This window comes from Larus michahellis, chromosome 1 (genome assembly GCF_964199755.1).
Source record: "Larus michahellis chromosome 1, bLarMic1.1, whole genome shotgun sequence".
NCBI classification, from domain to species: Eukaryota; Metazoa; Chordata; class Aves; order Charadriiformes; family Laridae; genus Larus; species Larus michahellis.
In genome coordinates, this window is record NC_133896.1 from 23,199,396 (window position 1) to 23,218,893 (window position 19,498).

The 19,498-nt window shown below is 38.0% G+C and overlaps 1 protein-coding gene across 2 annotated transcripts; it reads left to right on the top strand.

The window, feature by feature from the left end:
* Positions 1-912: 912 nt before the first annotated feature.
* ZNF800 (zinc finger protein 800) lies at positions 913-14,092 on the top strand. 2 transcript variants are annotated; one of them, XM_074592974.1, is made up of 5 exons: positions 913-1,048; positions 1,650-1,760; positions 4,008-4,103; positions 7,555-7,698; positions 10,677-14,092. In XM_074592974.1, the coding sequence occupies exons 2-5, from the start codon at positions 1,700-1,702 to the stop codon at positions 12,440-12,442; spliced, it is 2,067 nt and encodes a 688-aa protein (XP_074449075.1). In that variant the 5' UTR covers positions 913-1,048; positions 1,650-1,699; the 3' UTR covers positions 12,443-14,092. The 2 variants fall into 2 exon arrangements, with proteins under 2 accessions (XP_074449075.1, XP_074449152.1); XM_074593051.1 differs by having other exon boundaries at positions 928-1,048; positions 1,653-1,760.
* The last annotated feature ends 5,406 nt before the right edge of the window (positions 14,093-19,498 follow it).

The window sequence follows — 19,498 nt, forward strand, 5'->3', positions numbered from 1 at the left end:
TCTCAATGCCTGGTTTAAGAAACAGTGCTAGTAAGACATTTCACTCTAATGTGGACAGTGGATTTGACTTTGAACTTTGTCTGTAAACCATGAATCCCATCTTCATTCAGAAGTGATTTTACCCCAAGGCACAGCTTAAAAGATCATTTCTGTTCTAGTACCATCACTCAGCATTCTTTCTGTCACGATGTGCTTATTCCTTTTATTTCCTTACAAGAGGTTTTCCTTAAATGATAGAGGCTTCTCCTTAAGTTGAATAAGACTTATTTGCATCCTTTCCTTTGGCAAAAACTATTACCTTTTCACCAACCCAAGCTACTAAGAGAAGTGCACTAACAGAGCATAGGACTAAGCAAACACCCTGTGGAAACATATCTGGAGACACCAGCTGCCTGGCCGTCCACTACAGTGAACAGATGTCCTCTTGCTGATATCTGGAACACCCACCACACAATTCTCTCTCAGAAAAGACGCTTTTCCTCCAGGTGTTCAAAACATTGATCTATCCTTTTCCGTGGTGAATTGTCTAGGACAAATGGTGGGTTTTGGGTCTCCTCCTCACGAAGGAGACCAGGCTGAGACAGGACAGAAATGCCACCTGATGATGGTGACGGTGGCTGGTGGCTGCTGTGGGAGCACCGGTGCCCTCAGGGCAGCCCCGCACACCACCGGCCCGCGCAGGGACCGGCGCCGAGCCTTTCCCCTCACAGGGACAAGGACGGCGCCGGTTCCCGCCGCGTCCCCCGCCCGCCGGTCAACCCCCGCTGCTCCGCCCCAGCCCGCCCCCGCCGCGTTCCATCCTCACAGCCCCGGCCCCGCGGCCCCAACGGCCGCCCCGCGCCCCAACCGCCGCCCGGCACCTGTGCGGCCCGGGCGGGGGAGCGGCAGCTCAGGCGCCTGCGCACTGCGCCGGCCCCTCGCCGCTAGGGCCGCAGTCACTTCCTGCCCCTCTGCCCATCCGGCTCCGGGGTCAGCGGCCGCCGCTCTGGCGGGACAGGGGAGAATAAAGTTTAATTCGGGGAGGGGGAAGCCGGCCCTCCTCGCCCAGGTAGGGGCTCGCCGCCGCCGGCTCGTTCGCCGCGCCCTCCCGTCCCGCCGGCCCCGCTGTCACCTGCCGGCCGCTCCCCCATCCCCGCCCGGGCTCGCGTGGCGGGGCGGCGGGCGTGCCCGGCTCCGGCTCCTCCGGCAGCGCTGGGGGGGTCGGCCGGCCCGGCTGTTGGGGCGCAACTTTCCCCCCCGCTCCGCTCCGGAGGGAGCTGAGGGACGGCGTCCCGGCGGCGGGGCGGCGGGAGGAGGGCTGGGAGGTGGGGACGGAGCGCGGCGGGAGAGCGGCGCGGCGGGAGCCGCCCGCTGAGGGGGCGCGGGGCCGGGCCGGGCTGAGCGGGAGGGGTTGGCGGCGGCCGAGGGGGCCTCCTCTCTGCCGGCCGAGGCGGGCTGGGCCGCGCCGGGTGTCGGGGCCCGGGCGGGAGCGGCCGTTGCAGAGGGCGTTGTGAGACCGGCTGTAAACAATGGAAAGTTTCTCCTGCCCGGAGGGTGCCGCTGCCGCCCGGCCTGCGCCGGCGGGGCCGCTGAGGGACGGGGGTGTGCGAGCTTCGCGCCGGCCGCAGCCGCCGGCTCTGCGGGGGTGACAGTTAATTTGCTTGTTTTAGCAGAAACGAGCTGCTGGATGTAGAAGGAAAGTGGGTGGTGCGCACGGAAAATGCCTCTAAGGGACAAGTGCTGTCAGACTGACCACCATCACCATGGATGCTGTGAGCCAGGTACAGTGGCGTGTGGTGCTGCGGCTGTTTCACTTCTCTCCTTCCTTAAAAGCTTGCAGAAGCTGTTGTGATGTTGTAGATGTGCATCATTAGTGACAGTTTTGGATATCAAAAGTTTCTGAATTTCAGTTGGGAATGTTTGTGGTTTTCTTTTTTATATCCTTGAGCTATCATGTTAAAATTTTTTTGGCAAGATAATTTCTCAGTTCTTGCAGGATGTGTAATAATCCCCAAGCCACCACATGGGCATTGTATGTAGTGAGCTGAGGAAGGCAAGAAGTTGTGTCAAACAACTGGCCTATTTGTTTCCCCAAAGTGTACTATTCTGAATTTTTTGTAAAATGACATTTCTGGCAATCTTTTGCATTTTCTGTTTATGTTTTTACCACCCCTCTGGTGAGCTCTGATGAACTCAATGATCTGATTTTCAGAGGAGGAAAAAAACTCCACAAAGTTCTTAAGTGTATATTTGCATTCCACTGCTGCATGACATGGAAGATGCAATCAGTGGAAAGTATAATGCATTCTCTGAAGGTTTAACCAACTTGCTAGTTTTTTTTTGTAATTGTTCTGCCTACTGTTATAATTGGTAGCCTAAAAGGAAATTTGGCTTCTCTCTTGTTGCAGTTTGTTGTTTGGATGCTTTCACTTGTGTTTTGAAAAGAAAGGCATCAGTTTAGGGAATTAATTGTTGAAAGCATGAGCGTGGCAACAACTTTGATAATGCTTCTTTAATAAAATGTAATTTGAGAGTAGGTATTGTTCAGCTAGTAGAAACACTTCTTTGTGTTTAAGATTAAATGGTTTTGAGTTGTTATAATGCTTTGAAAAAGCCAAAATACTTTTCTTGCTTTACAAATAACAGCAATGTGTTATGTCTGCTTCACGTATGTCACTCCTCTTGATGTCAGTGGGTGTTGCACATGCATATTAGAGGCAGTATACAACCCAAAATATACTATTTTGAAGAATAGGGAATAGGCTAGTAGAATACAATATGTCATTGTGTTGGAGATCCCCAAACGATTAGCTGATTTGTAATGGTGGTTATGTGTTCGTATATATAATAGTATATTATGGGGCCAGCATAGTTGGGTGGAGTGTTCATTCTATCGTTCTTTTCTTAGACTGCTTTTCTTTCTAATGTTCTTTTCAGCGTGAATTTATTTGTAACCTTAACATCTTTTAGAACAACTTTCCTGTCAAAATGTGTTTAATCTATTTGCACTTAATATTTCTACATAGTTTTATACTACACCTCTACTGCTCTTTATTAAAAATAAATTTCTTAGAGATGCTCAGTGCTTCATTTATAAATCAAAACCTTACAATGGGGTTAAAAAACAAATCAAATGGATAAGGTAGGAGCCAATTTATAAACTACAAAACTAGCCATTTTGTCAATAAGAAATTAACAAGAAGACCTAATTAATGATTTTGCAAACACATTCATGAATAAGTGCCCTTACTCATTTAAATTGGTTTTGCATCTGGGCAGAGCTTAATTGCCTTATGCATAAAAAGCAATGGAATGCTATTAATTTTCGTATGCATAAATACTGTGTATTGGAATAACTAAAAATCATCCTGATCAATACGTGTTTTAGTTTCAATGGATTTTACAAAGATTGTGGTATGGAATGAAACTTCAGAAATAAGGTATTACTTCAGCAGTTTGCTTGAACTAGAAGTGTTTCTTGAATGTGGTTTTATTGGTTAAAAATCTGATAACTAAGTTGTATGTACCAAAAATAGCTATACTTGTGCTTTTTTTTCTGATCGTTGCTACTTTAGATTTGGATTCCGTGCTTAGGTGTGTACTGACAACGTTGAAATCACATAGTACACTGTGAAGTACAGTATTTGGTAATGCTTTTTTTTTGTACATCCATTTTGGTTTGAACAATGGGAGTCAAGTAGATTGGAATTTCTTTGATGGAAATTTCTAGTGAGTCAGCTTGGTTTTGTGTAATTATATGTTTTTTTGTTTGATACACATAGCTTTGAGTACACATCTCCTTTAATCAAAATGACCAAAATACCTGAATTTTCCAGGTATCATTACTGGAAAATTCATTATCATCTGTGTTTTAATTCAGTGTAAATGAAAATTTTTGAGTGAGACGAGTTTTACTGTAGTCTTGGCCCTTATTTTTAGCTAGTTTACTGTATGCACAGAAAATCCATAACTTAATAAAAATCACCTGAGTGTTCTCCAATGGCTTATTGTCCTTTTATATATTTCAGTGCATCTGTTGGAACCTGGTGATCCTCCGCTATTACAGCAGCCTCTGCAAACATCAAAATCTGGTATTCAACAAATCATTGAGTGTTTTCGAACAGGTATGAAACTAAGCCTGACTCTTAAGAAGTCTATTACCTTGTTATAACAGTTATGCATGTTTAGTGTATTAAAAAACCCCAGCACCTGACTTTCTACGTATTTGCAAAATATTTGTAGGTTTTTGGTGGTGGGTGCTGGTTCTTCTAATAAGGGTTTTCATAGAATGTGATGAAGGTACAGCTCCTGCTGTATAGTCATCTTTCAAAACCATAAAAAATTAGTTTGTTGTCCTGCTGTATGTCATCCTTCCTGCTGTTATTAATGAGTTTATCCTAAAACTCCTGAGATGATGAGGAAATTTAGTGTTTACCTTGATCTTTTTAGAATTGCTTTATCATGTGACTTTTAAGTTGTTCCTTGGTTGTTTTCTGGAGTTGCAATGCGTAGCAATGAATCTACGAATAACAACTGAGCATTTGACTGAGCATGCCAGAGGTGATTGAAACCTTAAATGTTTTCTAGCTGTTTCTGTGCTCCTGATATAGCAAACCAAACATTTTATTTTCACAACCCTCGGTGCAAGAGCACTGCAGTTATTACAAAAATTAAAGCAATGTCTTTAATGCTACTGTCTACATGTTTCTAGATTTTTCCATGTAGAGCTGTTATACTTGAAACACTTCATATATATTAGTCATTGCTGCTATGTAACAGGATGCATGTCTGTGCTGAGTCTTGTAGAATGGCACAATATTCAGTTCATGTTCTCCACTTGCATTTAAACAACTTAGTATGAGAAAGAAAACTAGATGTATGAGTTGTCATTAAGTAAACTTTTATAAGAAGTGTGTTTGGATGAGATTGCCTGAGGCCTTAGTTATGGGTGATCGGCTTCTTTCGCTTGAAGCACATTAATGGAATCTCTACTGGTAATAGCACGAACTAGTTGCAAGTACTCTGTCTCTAGGCTACTTCCAGATTGTCCTCACTGGCAGGTGTTAAATTGATAGCTTACCTGGCCATCTTCAGTCAGCTGCACCAGCGAAATAGGACAGAAAGCAAAAGGACTTAGACCGAGATTTTACTGGTTAGTTTTGAATAAGCAACATTTCATTTTGGAAAGAAACTATTTTGATTCTTGTGGTAAAGAAATAGAGATTAAACCTAGGGTATTGTCCATAATTATTTAAGTGGTTTTAGCAGATGTTTTTGATATCCAAAGTGTTAAGAATAACAGATGAATTTGAACCTAGATTTTTTTTTTCTGAAAATGCAATTGCTTGCTAAAACTTTGGTACTTCTGCCAGAGAAATATTTGTAATAACCTATGTTCTGGACCGATTTCTTGTGACTATGATGTTATTCTAGCTTCAACACTTACAAATATTAACAGAATTTGACAAAGTATCACCTGCCCCAATTAGGTGTAACTACAGAGTAGAGAAGGCTTCAGTGAGCCGGAGGTACCATATGCTGGCAGAAGACTGACTGCTTGTTGCCACAATATGCAGTTGGTGAAGAGTAAGGACATGCTTATTTTTTTTTTCTCTGCCTGCTGTGTCCACAAAACCAGTGGATGTTTTAAATTTATTTGCTGTTTCCAGAAGTCCCTAAAGGGCTACAGTTTAATTCAAAAGGACCAATATCTTTTTTTTTTTTTTTTCATTATTCCCACCAATGAAAAGCTTCATAGTTGCATAAGGAAGGTTTGAAGCCAGAGTGACTACCGTGTCATCTAGTCTGACCTCCAGTGTGTCATAAATCCTTAAATCTCACTCAGTAGTTCTTAAGCCCAATAATTTGGATTAGACAAAAACGTTTCAGTCCTGAGTGGAAAAAGACTGAACTATGAGCATAATAGGAGAGAGAATGAAGGACTTATGTTTCCCTTGATTGGGAAATAGTGGAGAACTAGATGGGGTTTTTTTTGTTTGGTTTTGTTACAGAGAGGGGTTCATGGCTAGGGCATGCATCAACAGCATGGCCAAATTTTGGTTTATTATGTACTGTAACCAAATTTGTAGAGTTTTTGTTAGAATTATAGTTGGTCACTTCCTGGAATTTAATCTACGTGGAGCATCTACAGTTTGGTTCATCTGGGTTTTCATCAGTAATTTTCTTTACATGCAGAAACTCAGATATTGGTTGGTGAGATCTGAGTAAATAACCTGTGTTTGGGGGAACTCTGTACAGTTTTTAAATTTGGAGTTTTCACTAAATCTAAATATTTGTCCAGTAGTCTGTAAAAAGGCAGATCAGATGAAGGTGAGGTTAGTAACGCTTGAAGAAAGAGCAGTGAGAGGAAAAGGCAAGCGGCTGTTGCTCAGGAAAGGCGTAGGAGGGGATGGAAACTGGACGGTAGCTTCAGTTAGTCAAGTTTGGGTCCCGTTTTTAAGCAATTGTGCAAGAAGGAGAAGATGCTGTACTTTGCTAAAACTCAGTTGTAAAAAATTGTGTACTACTATTACACCAAGAAATAAAAAGTTCTCTTGGTAAGGCCCGTTCATATTGAAGAACTTAGTTGTTATGAAATTATTAATATTTGAAAGAGTTTTGTTTAGGAAATGGTTCTGCAGTGTGACTCCGAGTTTGACCTTTAAAAGGAATTCTTAAGAGAAGTGTCTGTGATTACAGAAAACTTGGACTTCTATTGGAGCTTGAAGAGTGTCTTGATTGATAGTTATGTGGTATTATTTATTCTTAGTCCAGTTTCATTGTATTTTTTGCTTGTTGGACTGATTTTGATTAATTTTGATGTATTCCATTATAAGGAAAAAATCAAACTAGAGAAATAAGCTGGATTTGCTTAGCTAGTGTTCCTTTCTAATGTGGAGTGGGTAAGTATTCATCATTTAGTAATCCGTTGCTAATTGTAGGCATTACGTTCGTACTTTTTGTGGCATGAGAAATGAGGGAGTAGGTCTGAAGTGTAACTTCAACTCTGAATCCTTTAGTTGTTTAATCAAGGCAGGAGCTGAAATACATCAACAATGCTAGATCAAACTGTATCTTTGTGGGTTTGTTTTTTGAATATACAATGTGTAATAGTCTGGAAAACCTGCACATTTTGTCACACTGCCTATGTTTTAATGGAGAAGTTTCTGACTTAAATAATATGTATTTTCCTTTCAGCAGGCTGAAAATATGTCGACAGTTCTACTTTCTTGCCTAAGCGTCGTCATCTTGATCTTGAGTCAGATACCTAGATATAGTAACCCTTCTTGACCTGTTAGTTTTTCTCTTTGTTTTATTGTATGCTCTGTAGTTTTTTGCCTTACCAGGTGCCATTCTTACATGAAATAGCTGTATATATGTTGCTTTCTTACCACTGTTGGATAAGCTTAAAGAAAAAATTTATTATAAACTTACAGTCCAATGTAGTAGCATTAACACAAGATAAAATGCTGTTATAATTGTTATGTTTTAAAATGTTTCCACTTTTCATGGGATGATGTGAATTAAAAAATGAACAGAAAACCTTCCTGAAGTGTAACATTTCTTTTATTACAGGAACTAAACAACTTAAACATATCTTGTTAAAAGATGTGGACACCATTTTTGAGTGTAAATTGTGCCGGAGTCTCTTCAGAGGATTACCAAATTTAATTACTCATAAAAAATTTTATTGTCCTCCAAGTCTCCAGATGGATGACAGTAAGTCTTAGCAATTGAAATATTTAACAAAACTATCTGAATTTGAGAAACTTATCTTTCTGTACCATTTATACAAAGAGACCAGAAACATAATGCAAAAAAAGAAGTGGAATTGAATTTCAATAGTAACACATGTAAATCACTTTTATGGTAGTAAAGAAGCTACATCTCTGACTTCATATGCACTAACAACTGAGACCCATGTCAATGTCATAATTTGATACTAGTTTATACATCCAACCTTTTAATGGAGCTTGTTGCTATTAATGCTTTTTATTCCCTCTTCCCCTCTTTCTTTCCTGTTCTTTTCCTCTTTACTGTGAAAGATACTGAGAAGTATGCCAAAAGACTGGGAAATGAATCTCATAGAAAAGTGTGGATCTAACAAGGCTTTTCAGTTTTAGATCAGCAGAGTTATGATTGACTTCAGCAGGATCCTGTAAAGTGATTTGGATCAATGTCCATAGTTTTCTCCTGTAATTGGGAAGCGCCCAGTGTTACGAACATAATCCTTCGGTCTTACTCATTATGAAACACAGACTGAAAGTTCACCCTTTTCTTTAAGGGCCTGTGCTTCGGTAATACTGTGTCTTTCCCACAGCCTCACCTCACCTTACGCAGCTTGAAGATATTTGATGTGATCGTGACTAGCCCACCACCTTTGTTGTAGAAATTAAACTTCATTATTAAAAGAAAGTAATTTAAATGACAAGGGAAAAATAAAGAAGTATGTTCTTATGGAAAAAGAAATTATTAAAGTCTTATTCCAGTCATGACTTCTTGTTGATCTGAGTAAAGCTGAATAATTTGGAGATGTATCAGCATTCAGAAATGTTTAGTAAAGCTTTCTAATTATCTTGATCTCTTGATTAGCTCAATATAGGTGCAATGAGGATTTTTCTTTCCTGACTAATGCCTTCTTGCCTCAATATTTCAAAAACTAGGAACCAACAGAGATTTATGTAGGTGATTCTTTTCCCACACTGTGTCAGCTAGTGTTGTGAAGGAGAAGGTGAAAAGACTAGTACTGTCACCTTCCTGAAATGAGTGTGCTTGGCCTCTTGCACAGGCACAGAGCTTTTCTGTGAAAACGGATGAGTTGTATTTTCAAAGCAAGGTTAGAAGTGCATCTGACCTAAGTGCAAAGGTTTCTAAGCAAAATAAGAATACCCTGAGTAAGGACTTGCCATCCAGCTCCTGACGTTCTAGCCTTCGTTTAGTTGGCTGGTTAGCTTTCATAGTTCAGCATTCACTAGGAGGGGTGCAAATGAAGAGAATACTACTACCTACTATGAATAAAACTATATAAATACTTACATTTTATATAAAATTGAATATAATGGGTATTGAATAAAGTGGGAGTTTTTTCTATGCATAAAATTAAAAGATACTGAACAAGAGATAGGAATAAAAGTTCAGCATCCTCATGGTGAAAAATTCCAAAGGCTATTCCCTGACAACTTTTTTGAGATGTATTCTGCTAGCATAGTCATTAAATGACTGAAAAGGTGCTATAAAATAGGAAGGACTTTTTAACCTTGATAAAAAGTTATATAGATCCATTTGAAACTGACTGCAAAAGGTGTTAAAAATTCAGTGTTAAAAGATGTGTTCTGAGCAATAAAACAGCATATTTCTTGTACTGACACGCTTTTTGTGTATTGCTGGCAGTGTGGAAGGAACAAACCTGACTAAGTGTGGGCTTTTAATTAGCTGTTATCAGGAATCACATCTTCAGATCACCATGGATAATTTTGAACTGTATCATCTCGGTGCCTCACCTTTTTGCTGTAGCACCCTGGCTTCTTAGTTATGCCAGTGCAGATGCTTAGCATGTTGTGCTGGGAATTAGGTCACTGAACTAATCTGACATTTAAAAACAGAATACTACTGAGGCCTGTGAAATGAATGACATGAAGGTGAATGGGAGAAATAATTTGTTTTTCTTTTTTTTTTTTTTCCCTCATGATACAAAACTGTGGGGTATCCAGCAAAATTACCAGACAGTAAAATTATCAGTATTTCCAGTAAAACAAACAAAACCCCACCACTTAACACTGTGGTAACCAAGAATGTAAATGCTTCAAAAGCATGTGAATAAACTTTTTGGATACTAGGTGTATTGAAACAGTACTTTAAAGGCAAACTTCATCTTGAGAAGTTTACCGGCATTAGACAAACAAGGAGAATCCCTGTATCCTTCTTTCTTGCTTTTTAAGTCTGCTTATCAGGGCAGAACACAGGATGAACCTTTGGTTGAACCTCAGTGAAGTTATTCTTAAAATAACTTCTTTTGCTCAGTTTTTATGATTTTGAGAAATTAGTACAGTTTTTTTTTTTCCCCCCTGAATAATACAGGATTTTTCTGTCCTTAACATTTACTATCTTACTGTATCACTGAGCCTATTAACTGCTCTGGTATTATTAAAAGCTTTCCCTGCCCCAGAAGTTAAGTCCTTTCTTATCTAATTATATCTTCATGCAGTGCTCGGGTTACACAGATGTTTCATTCTTTCTTAAGGACTGTTCAGAATTCACAGAAAAGAGCTTATTTCCAGAATTAGGTTCCTTTATTGAGAATGCCCATTTCCAGCAGTAGCAGTTTCTAATGATAGTTCAGGCTTGGTTGCACACCTGCAGAACAATCTCAGTCATATCCCATTATTTTTGCAGTTGACACAGATTTTTAAAGAACAGTTAAATTCCAGGCAGACTAATTTTTAGTTTAGGTGGCTTTCACATTAGCGTGCTGGAAGGATGTACTTCCAGCATTGGCTTTTAATAAAATAGTCACTTGTACTGATGTGATAAAAATGATTATTCAGAGCCTTTAAATATAAATGGTCAGAAAAATAGTACAAATACAGAATTTTTGCAAATTTTGTGATTGAATTGACACAGTGGTTAAAAGATACTTTGAAATGTAAATAATTTGAAATTACCAAATCATTAAAAAATACCTTCGCTTCTTTTCACAGACCTCCCAGATATAAATGATAAACAGAGTCAAGCCATAAATGACCTCCTGGAAGCAATCTATCCAAGGGTAGATAAGCAAGAATATGTCATTAAGTTGGAACCTATAGAAACTAATCAGAATGCTGTATTTCAATATGTATCAAGGACCGATAGCCCAGATGAGAACGCGGAAAGCAGTAGTACCCCTGATCAAGCTCCAGTACAGATACAGGAACCCAGCACTGAGCAACCTAAGACTGTTTCAGCTCCAGCCCCAGTCCCAGCTGGGGAGACTGTAGAATTACCTCCTGCAGATCCCGTTACAAACAAAGTGATACCTACTCCTGAAGAACAGCCTCCAGCAGTAAATCCTGAGTTGGACTCTCTGGATAATTCTGATTTTGGCCACCAGTTGATATGTTGCCTTTGCAGGAAAGAATTTCATTCCAGACGCAGTGTACGCCGGCACATTCGAAAAGTGCACAAAAAAAAGATGGAAGAGTTAAAGAAGTACATAGAAACAAAAAAGAAACCAAATCAGTGCTCTGCGAAAGGACGAAATAAGAATGTTCTTGTAACGTTAGGTAGAAGTTGTCCTGTATGTTATAAATCATTTGCTACAAAAGCCAACGTAAGGAGGCATTTTGATGAAGTTCATAGAGGATTAAGAAGGGATTCCATTACTCCTGATATAGCTACAAAGCCTGGGCAACCTTTGTTCTTGGATACAGTTTCGGCTAAAAAATCTTTTAAGACCCGAAAACAAAAGTCGTCTTCAAAGGCTGAATACAATTTAACTGCATGCAAATGCCTTCTGTGCAAGAGAAAATATAGTTCACAAATAATGCTGAAAAGGCACATGCAAATTGTTCACAAGATAACTCTTTCTGGAAAGAACTCTAAAAGAGAGAAAGGACCCAACAATACTGCCAATGGCACAGAAATAAAAGTAAAAGTTGAACCAGCAGATTCTGTAGAACCTTCACCCCCTTCCATTGCCCTTTCTCTGCAGAATGAATTAAAGGGAACAAATCATTCAAATGAGAAAAAGAGCACACCGTCAGCACAGAAAAATAAAGTTAAACAGGACGCTGAAAACCTTAAATCAACTTCTAAATCAACCACTAAATCAACCTCTAAATCAACCACTAAATCAACCTCTAAATCAACCAATGCATCTGCTGCAGGTGGCCAGCAAAAAACCAGGAAGCCAAAACTTTCAGCTGGCTTTGACTTCAAGCAGCTTTACTGTAAACTCTGTAAACGCCAATTTACTTCTAAACAGAACTTGACAAAACACATTGAGTTACACACAGATGGAAATAACATTTATGTTAAATACTACAGGTGTCCACTCTGCTCTTATGAAACACGTCGCAAACGTGATGTGATAAGGCATATAACTGTAGTTCATAAAAAGTCACCCCGCTACCTTGGGAAAATAACTGCAAGTTTAGAAATTAGAGCAATAAAAAAGCCAATTGATCTTGTTCTAAATAAGGTGACAAAAAGAGGCCCTCAGAGGGATGAAACAAAACAGATTGTTTCAAAACAGGATGTCACCTCTAATTCTCCCAATAAAAAGGATGTAGGAGCTGATGTTGGCATTGAAGTAAAAGTAACAAAAAACTTTTCTCTGCACCGATGCAATAAATGTGGGAAAGCATTTGCCAGAAAAGCTTTTCTAGAACATCATAAGAAAACCCACAAAGCAAATGTATCTCATTCACCTGAAGAAAATAAAACCAAAGGCAGAAGTACAAGATCTAAAGCTGTTGTCTGGTGAGGAAAAAAATAAGTGTTTTTTCTTTTTTTTTCTTTTTTTTTTTGAGAAACAAAACAAAACCACTGCCTTTCATTTGCTGTTGATTTATTGCCGAAAACATATTTTTCTATAGATTTTATGTTTTAGTGGCTTAAATACTAAGGTAGATGTCAAATTTGTTTATTAAATTTTGTTTTTAGTATTTTGGAAAAGAGTTAATTTCTAAATCTGTCACCGTAGGAAGTTGGAATAGAATATAGATAGTCAACTCTTTAAATTGTCTTAAGGCATCTATTGTAATCAAGCTAATATACGTACATTTCTAAAATAGTAATTTTTTAAAATTAACAATATTTTTGTTTGGTTTGAATAACAACCTGTTAATTAACTTCTCTGTCACCCAGTTGAAGAAGTACTAAAGGTGCTACAGTAAAAGTTGTTGACAGAAAACATCTCTGTGAACTTATTGGAATGATCATGCGTGCATTTTATTTTATTTTTTTAATTTTAATGTGTATAGCCTATGTCTTGTCAACAAAAGGATATAGAACAGTTTTTTGGAATGTAATGTGGATGCTTAATTGCTTTGTTTAAAATCAGTATGAGTTACGTGCCTACAAACACCTTTAAATTCATCAAGTTTAGGATTTGATTCTTTTAATGCTTATTTATATAAGCATGGGTTTGGAGACTTGTGATTGTTTATTTTTAAAGTGTTTGAGTCTCTTCAAGAATTTTTGTTTTAAGCCTAAATATGTGTAGAAGTCTGACCAAGAATTTTCTAAGCTTCTGCTTGTATGGTACTCTGGGAATTTTCTTACACTTGGAGGGGTCATATTTGTAGTTTCTCAGTTTTCCATAGCCTTCATGTTAAAGATGGCCTGTTTTTAAAAGGACCTTTTAAAAAAGGAAATAACGTATGTATGCGGTCAGTTTGTATTTCAGAATGACCAATTGATGCCTGAAGGTTAGGAGGGATGTACAAAAAATTACAATGAAGAGAGACTGTAGTGATACCTATAAGAGGTTAAAAACATCCTTATTCAGAATTACCTTTCTAGCGTATTTGGTGAGAAGAAAACCAAGTATATGTGCCTTGTTCTATATTTCAACTCTGAAATGCTGTTTCCCAGGAGATAATTTGATTTGAGTTCAGCTTTCGTAGTGAATTGCCACCCAGCTATGTTAAATTGTAATCTGGTGCTTTTGTGACTTGGTAACAAATCCTGGCTAAGTGGGATGGAACTTCAAAAATTAACTGAGCTGGACCCTGAAATATGCTGAATTTAAGAGGAGGAGTGACTTCTGCATTTTGATCAAGAATTACAAATTTAGCCTTATAAATTATTTATGTTGTGTAGTTTAAAACAGAATTATATGGGTAAACTCAAAGTATTAATTTATTCCCATTTCTCCTTAGATAGATTCAAGTGATGTTTGGAAAGTTTGGAGTTCATTTGAATGAAAAAGATTTTAGTTTGTTGTTGGGACTGCTAATATCTTGATAATGGTACTGAAAGGAGAAAATATTTTCATAAGCTGTTGTTTTCTTACTAAAATGATAACCATTCTGACTGCTTGTAGGACAGTGCCTCCTCCCAAAATACTGAAGTAGTTGAAATGCACACCTGCTTCTAAATTAGCAGTTATCTCTATGCAGTCGAGGTTTGACAGAGTAAAAAAGATTTTCTGAAATTAAAAAAGAAGTGCAGAGGCAAGTTAACGAACAGCAGCTTTGGAAGAAGATTTTTGTTCCTCATTTAGGAAATCATCTTCAGAGAGCTCATCGTGCATACGGGTCCTCCCCAGTAGTGCTAACTGATGAACAGCTCTTAACTTTTTTGTGATATCCTACTTTGGCAAGCGTTGTGTCATATACTGTTATAAATTTATTACAAATGAATGTATAAGAGCAAACAATGTAGTGTATATTGGCTGAATTGTACTAATTTTTAGTATTTGCCATAACATCAGTTTGTTCATAATGACTAATTTCCCAGTTCTGGGACATTCTGAATTTCACTGTACTGAAGTTGCTTCAAAGGTATCCATTATATTTCCATATGTGGTGCATAGGACAACTTTGTAAACATCTAGGAAGTTTACAAGAATATCCACATTCCTCTATTCTTTAAATTTTTTTAAAAAGATTATACACAAGCACTTTAATGATAGTTGCAGTTTATTTTTTCAGTTTATTTTTTGAAAGATCAACACACTAATGTTAATATGAAGGTAGCGAATATTTGCTGATGTATTATAGACAGACAATCTGTGCACAACCACTTATAATGTTAGCTTATTTCATTAAATATTAATAAAAAGGGAGGATAGTATGGGAGAAACTAAAAATATTTTTTTCTCTCAAGATCATGAATGACCACTATAGGTAGCACTTGACTATGTATAATTTGGAAAATGTTTTAGATCCCTTTCTTTAACCTTTTAATCAAGATTGTAGTAAAACAGTCGCATGCCTACCATTATGAAATTCTTGGCAGGTGTTACGCGTCAGTGGTTTGGGGTTTTTTATTCTGTTTTGTTTTGTTTTTTACTTTTTAGAAAATATTTTGTTTAGTGATTTGTGTCAAATTGCTACAATTTGAAAGGTATTGTACATCAGAAGAAATACCATGTTTTTTATATGGGTTCACTCCCTTACTTAGGGAGGTGCCTCGTGTTCATATATACTTTTTGTATAAAATATATCTAAAAATGTTGATCACAAGATCAGGAGTAAAAATACTTTTATGGATAGAGAAATATTTGGCCCTGTTAGTGCATTGCACTAAAAATACTGTGAATGGAAACTGGACTGTAGCTGTTGCTCAAAATGTTCTATATTGAATGTACATGCTTTTGTTTGGATAAACGTACTGTATTCAATGGAAAATAAAGCAGAGTGGAAATCACTTTTACATTTGTATAAATAAAAAGATGTCGTGTTTGTAAACTTAGAATATCTATCGCTCCACAACTGGAAATTACAGTGTTTGCATTTTTGTAAAATTTTACTCTTTGATCACTGAAAGTAGTTGTTTGTAACATTCTGTTGTAATAAATGGGTTTTTTGTTATTAAAAATTTGACACTCGTGGAGTGAACATGTCTCCACGCTGAAGGTTAACCCTTGCTATATTTTTAGAACAGCACTGTTGATACTGGCTTTTTGTTCATTGTGAAGGTATCTCTTCCTTAACTGAGTAAAGCTTGTTTTTATTATCCTTTTAAAACAAAAATGAATATTGATATTGAAGGAGATAGGCTATGTGGTTTTTTTAAATAAGAAAATGGGGTTACATAGTTTTGCATTGCAAATAATGTTGGTGGCCATCTAATGTTACTTCTTTTTATTGTCAGAATATAAGAAAAGAACTGCCATAATCATTGTTTATTCTTTTGTAAAGGAAGACATCAAGCTATTTATTTAAGTGCATTTTAACTAAAGTTCCTGAATGCCTGTGCATTAAGATTAGGAAATGAAACTGCGGGCTTAGGGATAGAGTAGCTGTTCATTTCTCAGCTAATCCTTGTGGTTTCTGCTGTCTGTTCTGGGTAAGTGTGCACTCTGCATCTTGAAATATGTGAAGGTGAAGTTACTCCTGTTTTAAAGGTAAGCGTTCTTCTAACGGATCTCCAATTCTGCATCCATGCAGATAAACAGAACTACAAAATTGTTTTGTTCTACTTGAAGCTTTGGGTAGCATATTTCTTCTTGAAGATGTGGCTTAATAATTAGCAATTGCAACAGCTTTTTTTAAAAAAATCTTCCCATGAAGTTAAATCTACTGGGTAGCTCTTTGAAGTACAAGTCTTCTTTTCTTTCTGACTTGTGGAATAACTTCATTTTCTCTTTTTCCTATAGTGAAAATAAATGATACTGATTATGAGGTACTTGGTCAATTTAGTGTTTTGTTTTTTTATTTTTCCATGCAACCCTCTTGAATGGGAGGAAACAAAATTTAAGGGGAGAAGGATTGCTAATTATTGCTCTTCATTCACACAATAAGTATTTTTTCGACAAAACCTGAAAATTTGTTATAAAGGTTTGAACATAGTCAAGATCCACGGGAGTTATTAGCTGCGGGGTTACGCATCAATGTGTCTGGATACGAGTTTTTAATTGCGATGCAATCTTGCATTGTTGATAAAGAATGTGGATTTGTCTGGTTTTGCTTGGACTATCCAAAGACAAATGTAAATTCTTCAGTGGGTCTTCAGAATTAAGGTTGAGTCTTGTTAAAGAGCTTTTTATTCAGAATGGATGTGAGATAATGTACGGAAAACTCTGAGGATGATCTGCATGGAAGCTTGTAACACCAAGAATGATTTTTTTTTTTTTTTTTTTTAAGTGATATATCTTCTAAGGCTAGGGCTTTGAGAGGGTAGCTTTAATGTCAAATTGATGCGAAGTCTTGCATAAACAACGAGTGAAACTTGATAATACTGGAAGCATGAAACTTGCTGAAGTCTAATGAAGCGTTGGCTTCTGTCTCAAACCCGCCTTCTCTTTAATTAATCATATTTCAGCTGAGGGTGTTTGGTCTTCCTGGTTTTAGTGGGTTTTTATTTTTGGTGTGTTTAAATTTGTAGCACTTTCTGTTTCTATGTTTTGCTTGTCTTTTCTGTCTGCAATGCTAGATTCCAGGGTTTGAAATCCTTGTAGCTTTTGGTCCCCTCAGTTTTATGGGAGAATTAAAGACAACTGTAGCTTAAATAGTTGATGGTCATTATCACCATTTGTTTTTTGATTGGCTCCTGCTGGGATGAACTTAAAGCTACTGTGTGAAGGATTTGTGTGACCGGTCAAGTGCTTGAAGTACTTTGAAAACAAGAGATCAGTTTTGACTGTTGGCCGTAAGAACTGTGGGTGGATATTTTACATCATTCCCTTTTGGTGAATAGTGAAATACAATTGGTAAACCATAAAGGTAGACCAGTATGTTGGTTCAGGGATGAGAAGTAGAGAAGAAATAAAGTTGGATATTCGTATATCCAAGAAGTTGGATATTAAATGTAAAAGCAAGTCTTGTGATGCTGGTAAGTCATCTTATTGTCTAGATCTGTTCTGTGGAGGAAAAAAACCAACATTGCCTTATTAAACAACAGAGGGGAAATTATCTTATTCCTAAGTGGTTGGTACAGGGTCTGACTGTGAGAATAAAAAAAAATAAACAGACTTTGCCACCTAACAAAGTGTATGTGACAGTTCAGATTGTCCCTTGAATTAGTAACTTGATTTTAAAAAATGGGCAAGGTAGCATGCAGTGTGTCTTGTAACAGCTAAGTAGCTTCAGCAATGAGGCAGGCTTCAACAAATATAAACTCTTCTTGTTATGAAAGTTTTTTCTCGTGAGGGCTCTAATGAAAGTAGTGATTTGAATTTGGAAGTATAAGGAATTGTGGAGCTTTAATTGTATAAAAACATCAGTGTTCTTAATGGGGTTTTATTTTGATTTGTAACTATTATTGGCTCACTGTGTTTTTCTGATAGTACAAAGCTTTAATTTATTTAATGATACACAACAGAAAAAGGTACAGATTTGAGAAGTAATGTAGTTTTTTATACTGAAGAGTTTGAATCAACCGCTGTGGTGCTGTTTTGCTTTCTGTCAGATCTATTCCCTTTCTCTTTCCTGCTATTTGACTTGTTTCCATTGGTTTTGAATACCAATATTTTATATGCTTGAATCATTCAGAAATTACTAAATATCACTGGCTACACCTATTCCATTTTACAGCTTCAGGTAGTTCGTACGGCCTTCAGAATTACCCGGAGAGACTGTCCTTTTAGTGTGAAATATTCATGCTGCGGGGATGTAGAACTGGTATGTGTGATATGAATGAGGATTGTCATTTTGGTGTTAAAAGTCAGTAGTGAACAACTTGTCTGTGTGTTTTCTAATATCATTATGGCTGTACAAATGGTCAGCTGCTGCTTTAATAGGCCGGGAGAGCAAGTGTAGTGGAAGCAGATTGAGAGTGAAGACGGTTGGAGGAAGGGAGTTGGGGGGGGGATTAATTTAAAGTCAATCCAGTGAGGATAATGGGGAAGGGCCAGTTTATGTTGGTTTCAAGTTAGTAGGTGCAGGACCTCAGTGATTGTATTGATGGAGAACCCCTGGGGTTTGTACTAATGAGATATCTTTCAAGAGGGGCGTCTGGCTGGGTATAAAGGTTCCCCACCCGTCTTGAAAAGGGGAGTGGAGCGCTAGTGGATGATGTGGAATACTTTTTAGTTCCCTTTATAGGGAGCTTGTTCCTAGTATCCCTCAGTTGCAATCTTAAAGTAGTAATTTCCTAACCACAAAATGGAATGTAATTTGAGAAGTTGGGGTTGTCTGGGTTCATTGATCCCTGTGGGGATTGGCAAGATATTGGTAATCTTATTAAAAGTGTTGTATGCTTGGAACAATGTCTCAAATGAGGAAACAATATCATTGACTTTGGAGGATTTAGTGGGAAATGAAGATAGCCTGAGCCTTTGATAGCACATAGACCAAACACATTTTTCTTCAAAATAGATTAAACTATGAACTGTTGCCAGGAGCAATGCTGGCGTGGTTGTTGTGAAGTCTGGATGGCTGAGGAGGATGTGCTCTTGTATCTTGCTGTAAGGTTATTCTCCAGCAGTAGATTTGATGGTGGTTTTACTTCATATATAGATAGGATTGAGGTTCTCTGTGTCAGTGATACACTGCACTAAATTTATTTGCGTCTGGTAACGCCAGTATTTTTTAGTGGTGGTGGTTGTTTTCCTGACATTTCAGTTTAAGGCAACTCAGATCTACCTGCTTTGTCCTCACAGCAGGGTAATAGCTAGTTCAACTCTCTTGGCAGAACTGGATTTGCTTTTTCACATTACTTATGTGCTTTAAGCCTGGGAGTCAGCTCCTTTATTAGGGGCAAAACAGTCTGTTTTGATGATCTTCCCACAGCCATTGATGTTACCTAAAAGAGATCAGTGGGCTCTGGGGCAGAGCGCAGACCAAAAGCACAGTCTAGGGCTCGCAGGATATATTGTGTGGACGTGCGCTTACATTTTTTCCTTCCCTTGCTCGGATGTTTTATTCTGCAG

What these genes read in the sequence shown, in the direction of transcription:
- ZNF800 (XM_074592974.1), top strand. Translation starts at nt 1,700, where the DNA reads ATGCCTCTAAGGGACAAGTGCTGTCAGACTGACCACCATCACCATGGA. An exon ending in CCATGGATGCTGTGAGCCAG is followed by an intron (nt 1,761 to 4,007) that starts GTACAGTGGCGT and finishes TATATATTTCAG; the next exon opens with TGCATCTGTTGGAACCTGGT. An exon ending in AAGTCTCCAGATGGATGACA is followed by an intron (nt 7,699 to 10,676) that starts GTAAGTCTTAGC and finishes TTCTTTTCACAG; the next exon opens with ACCTCCCAGATATAAATGAT.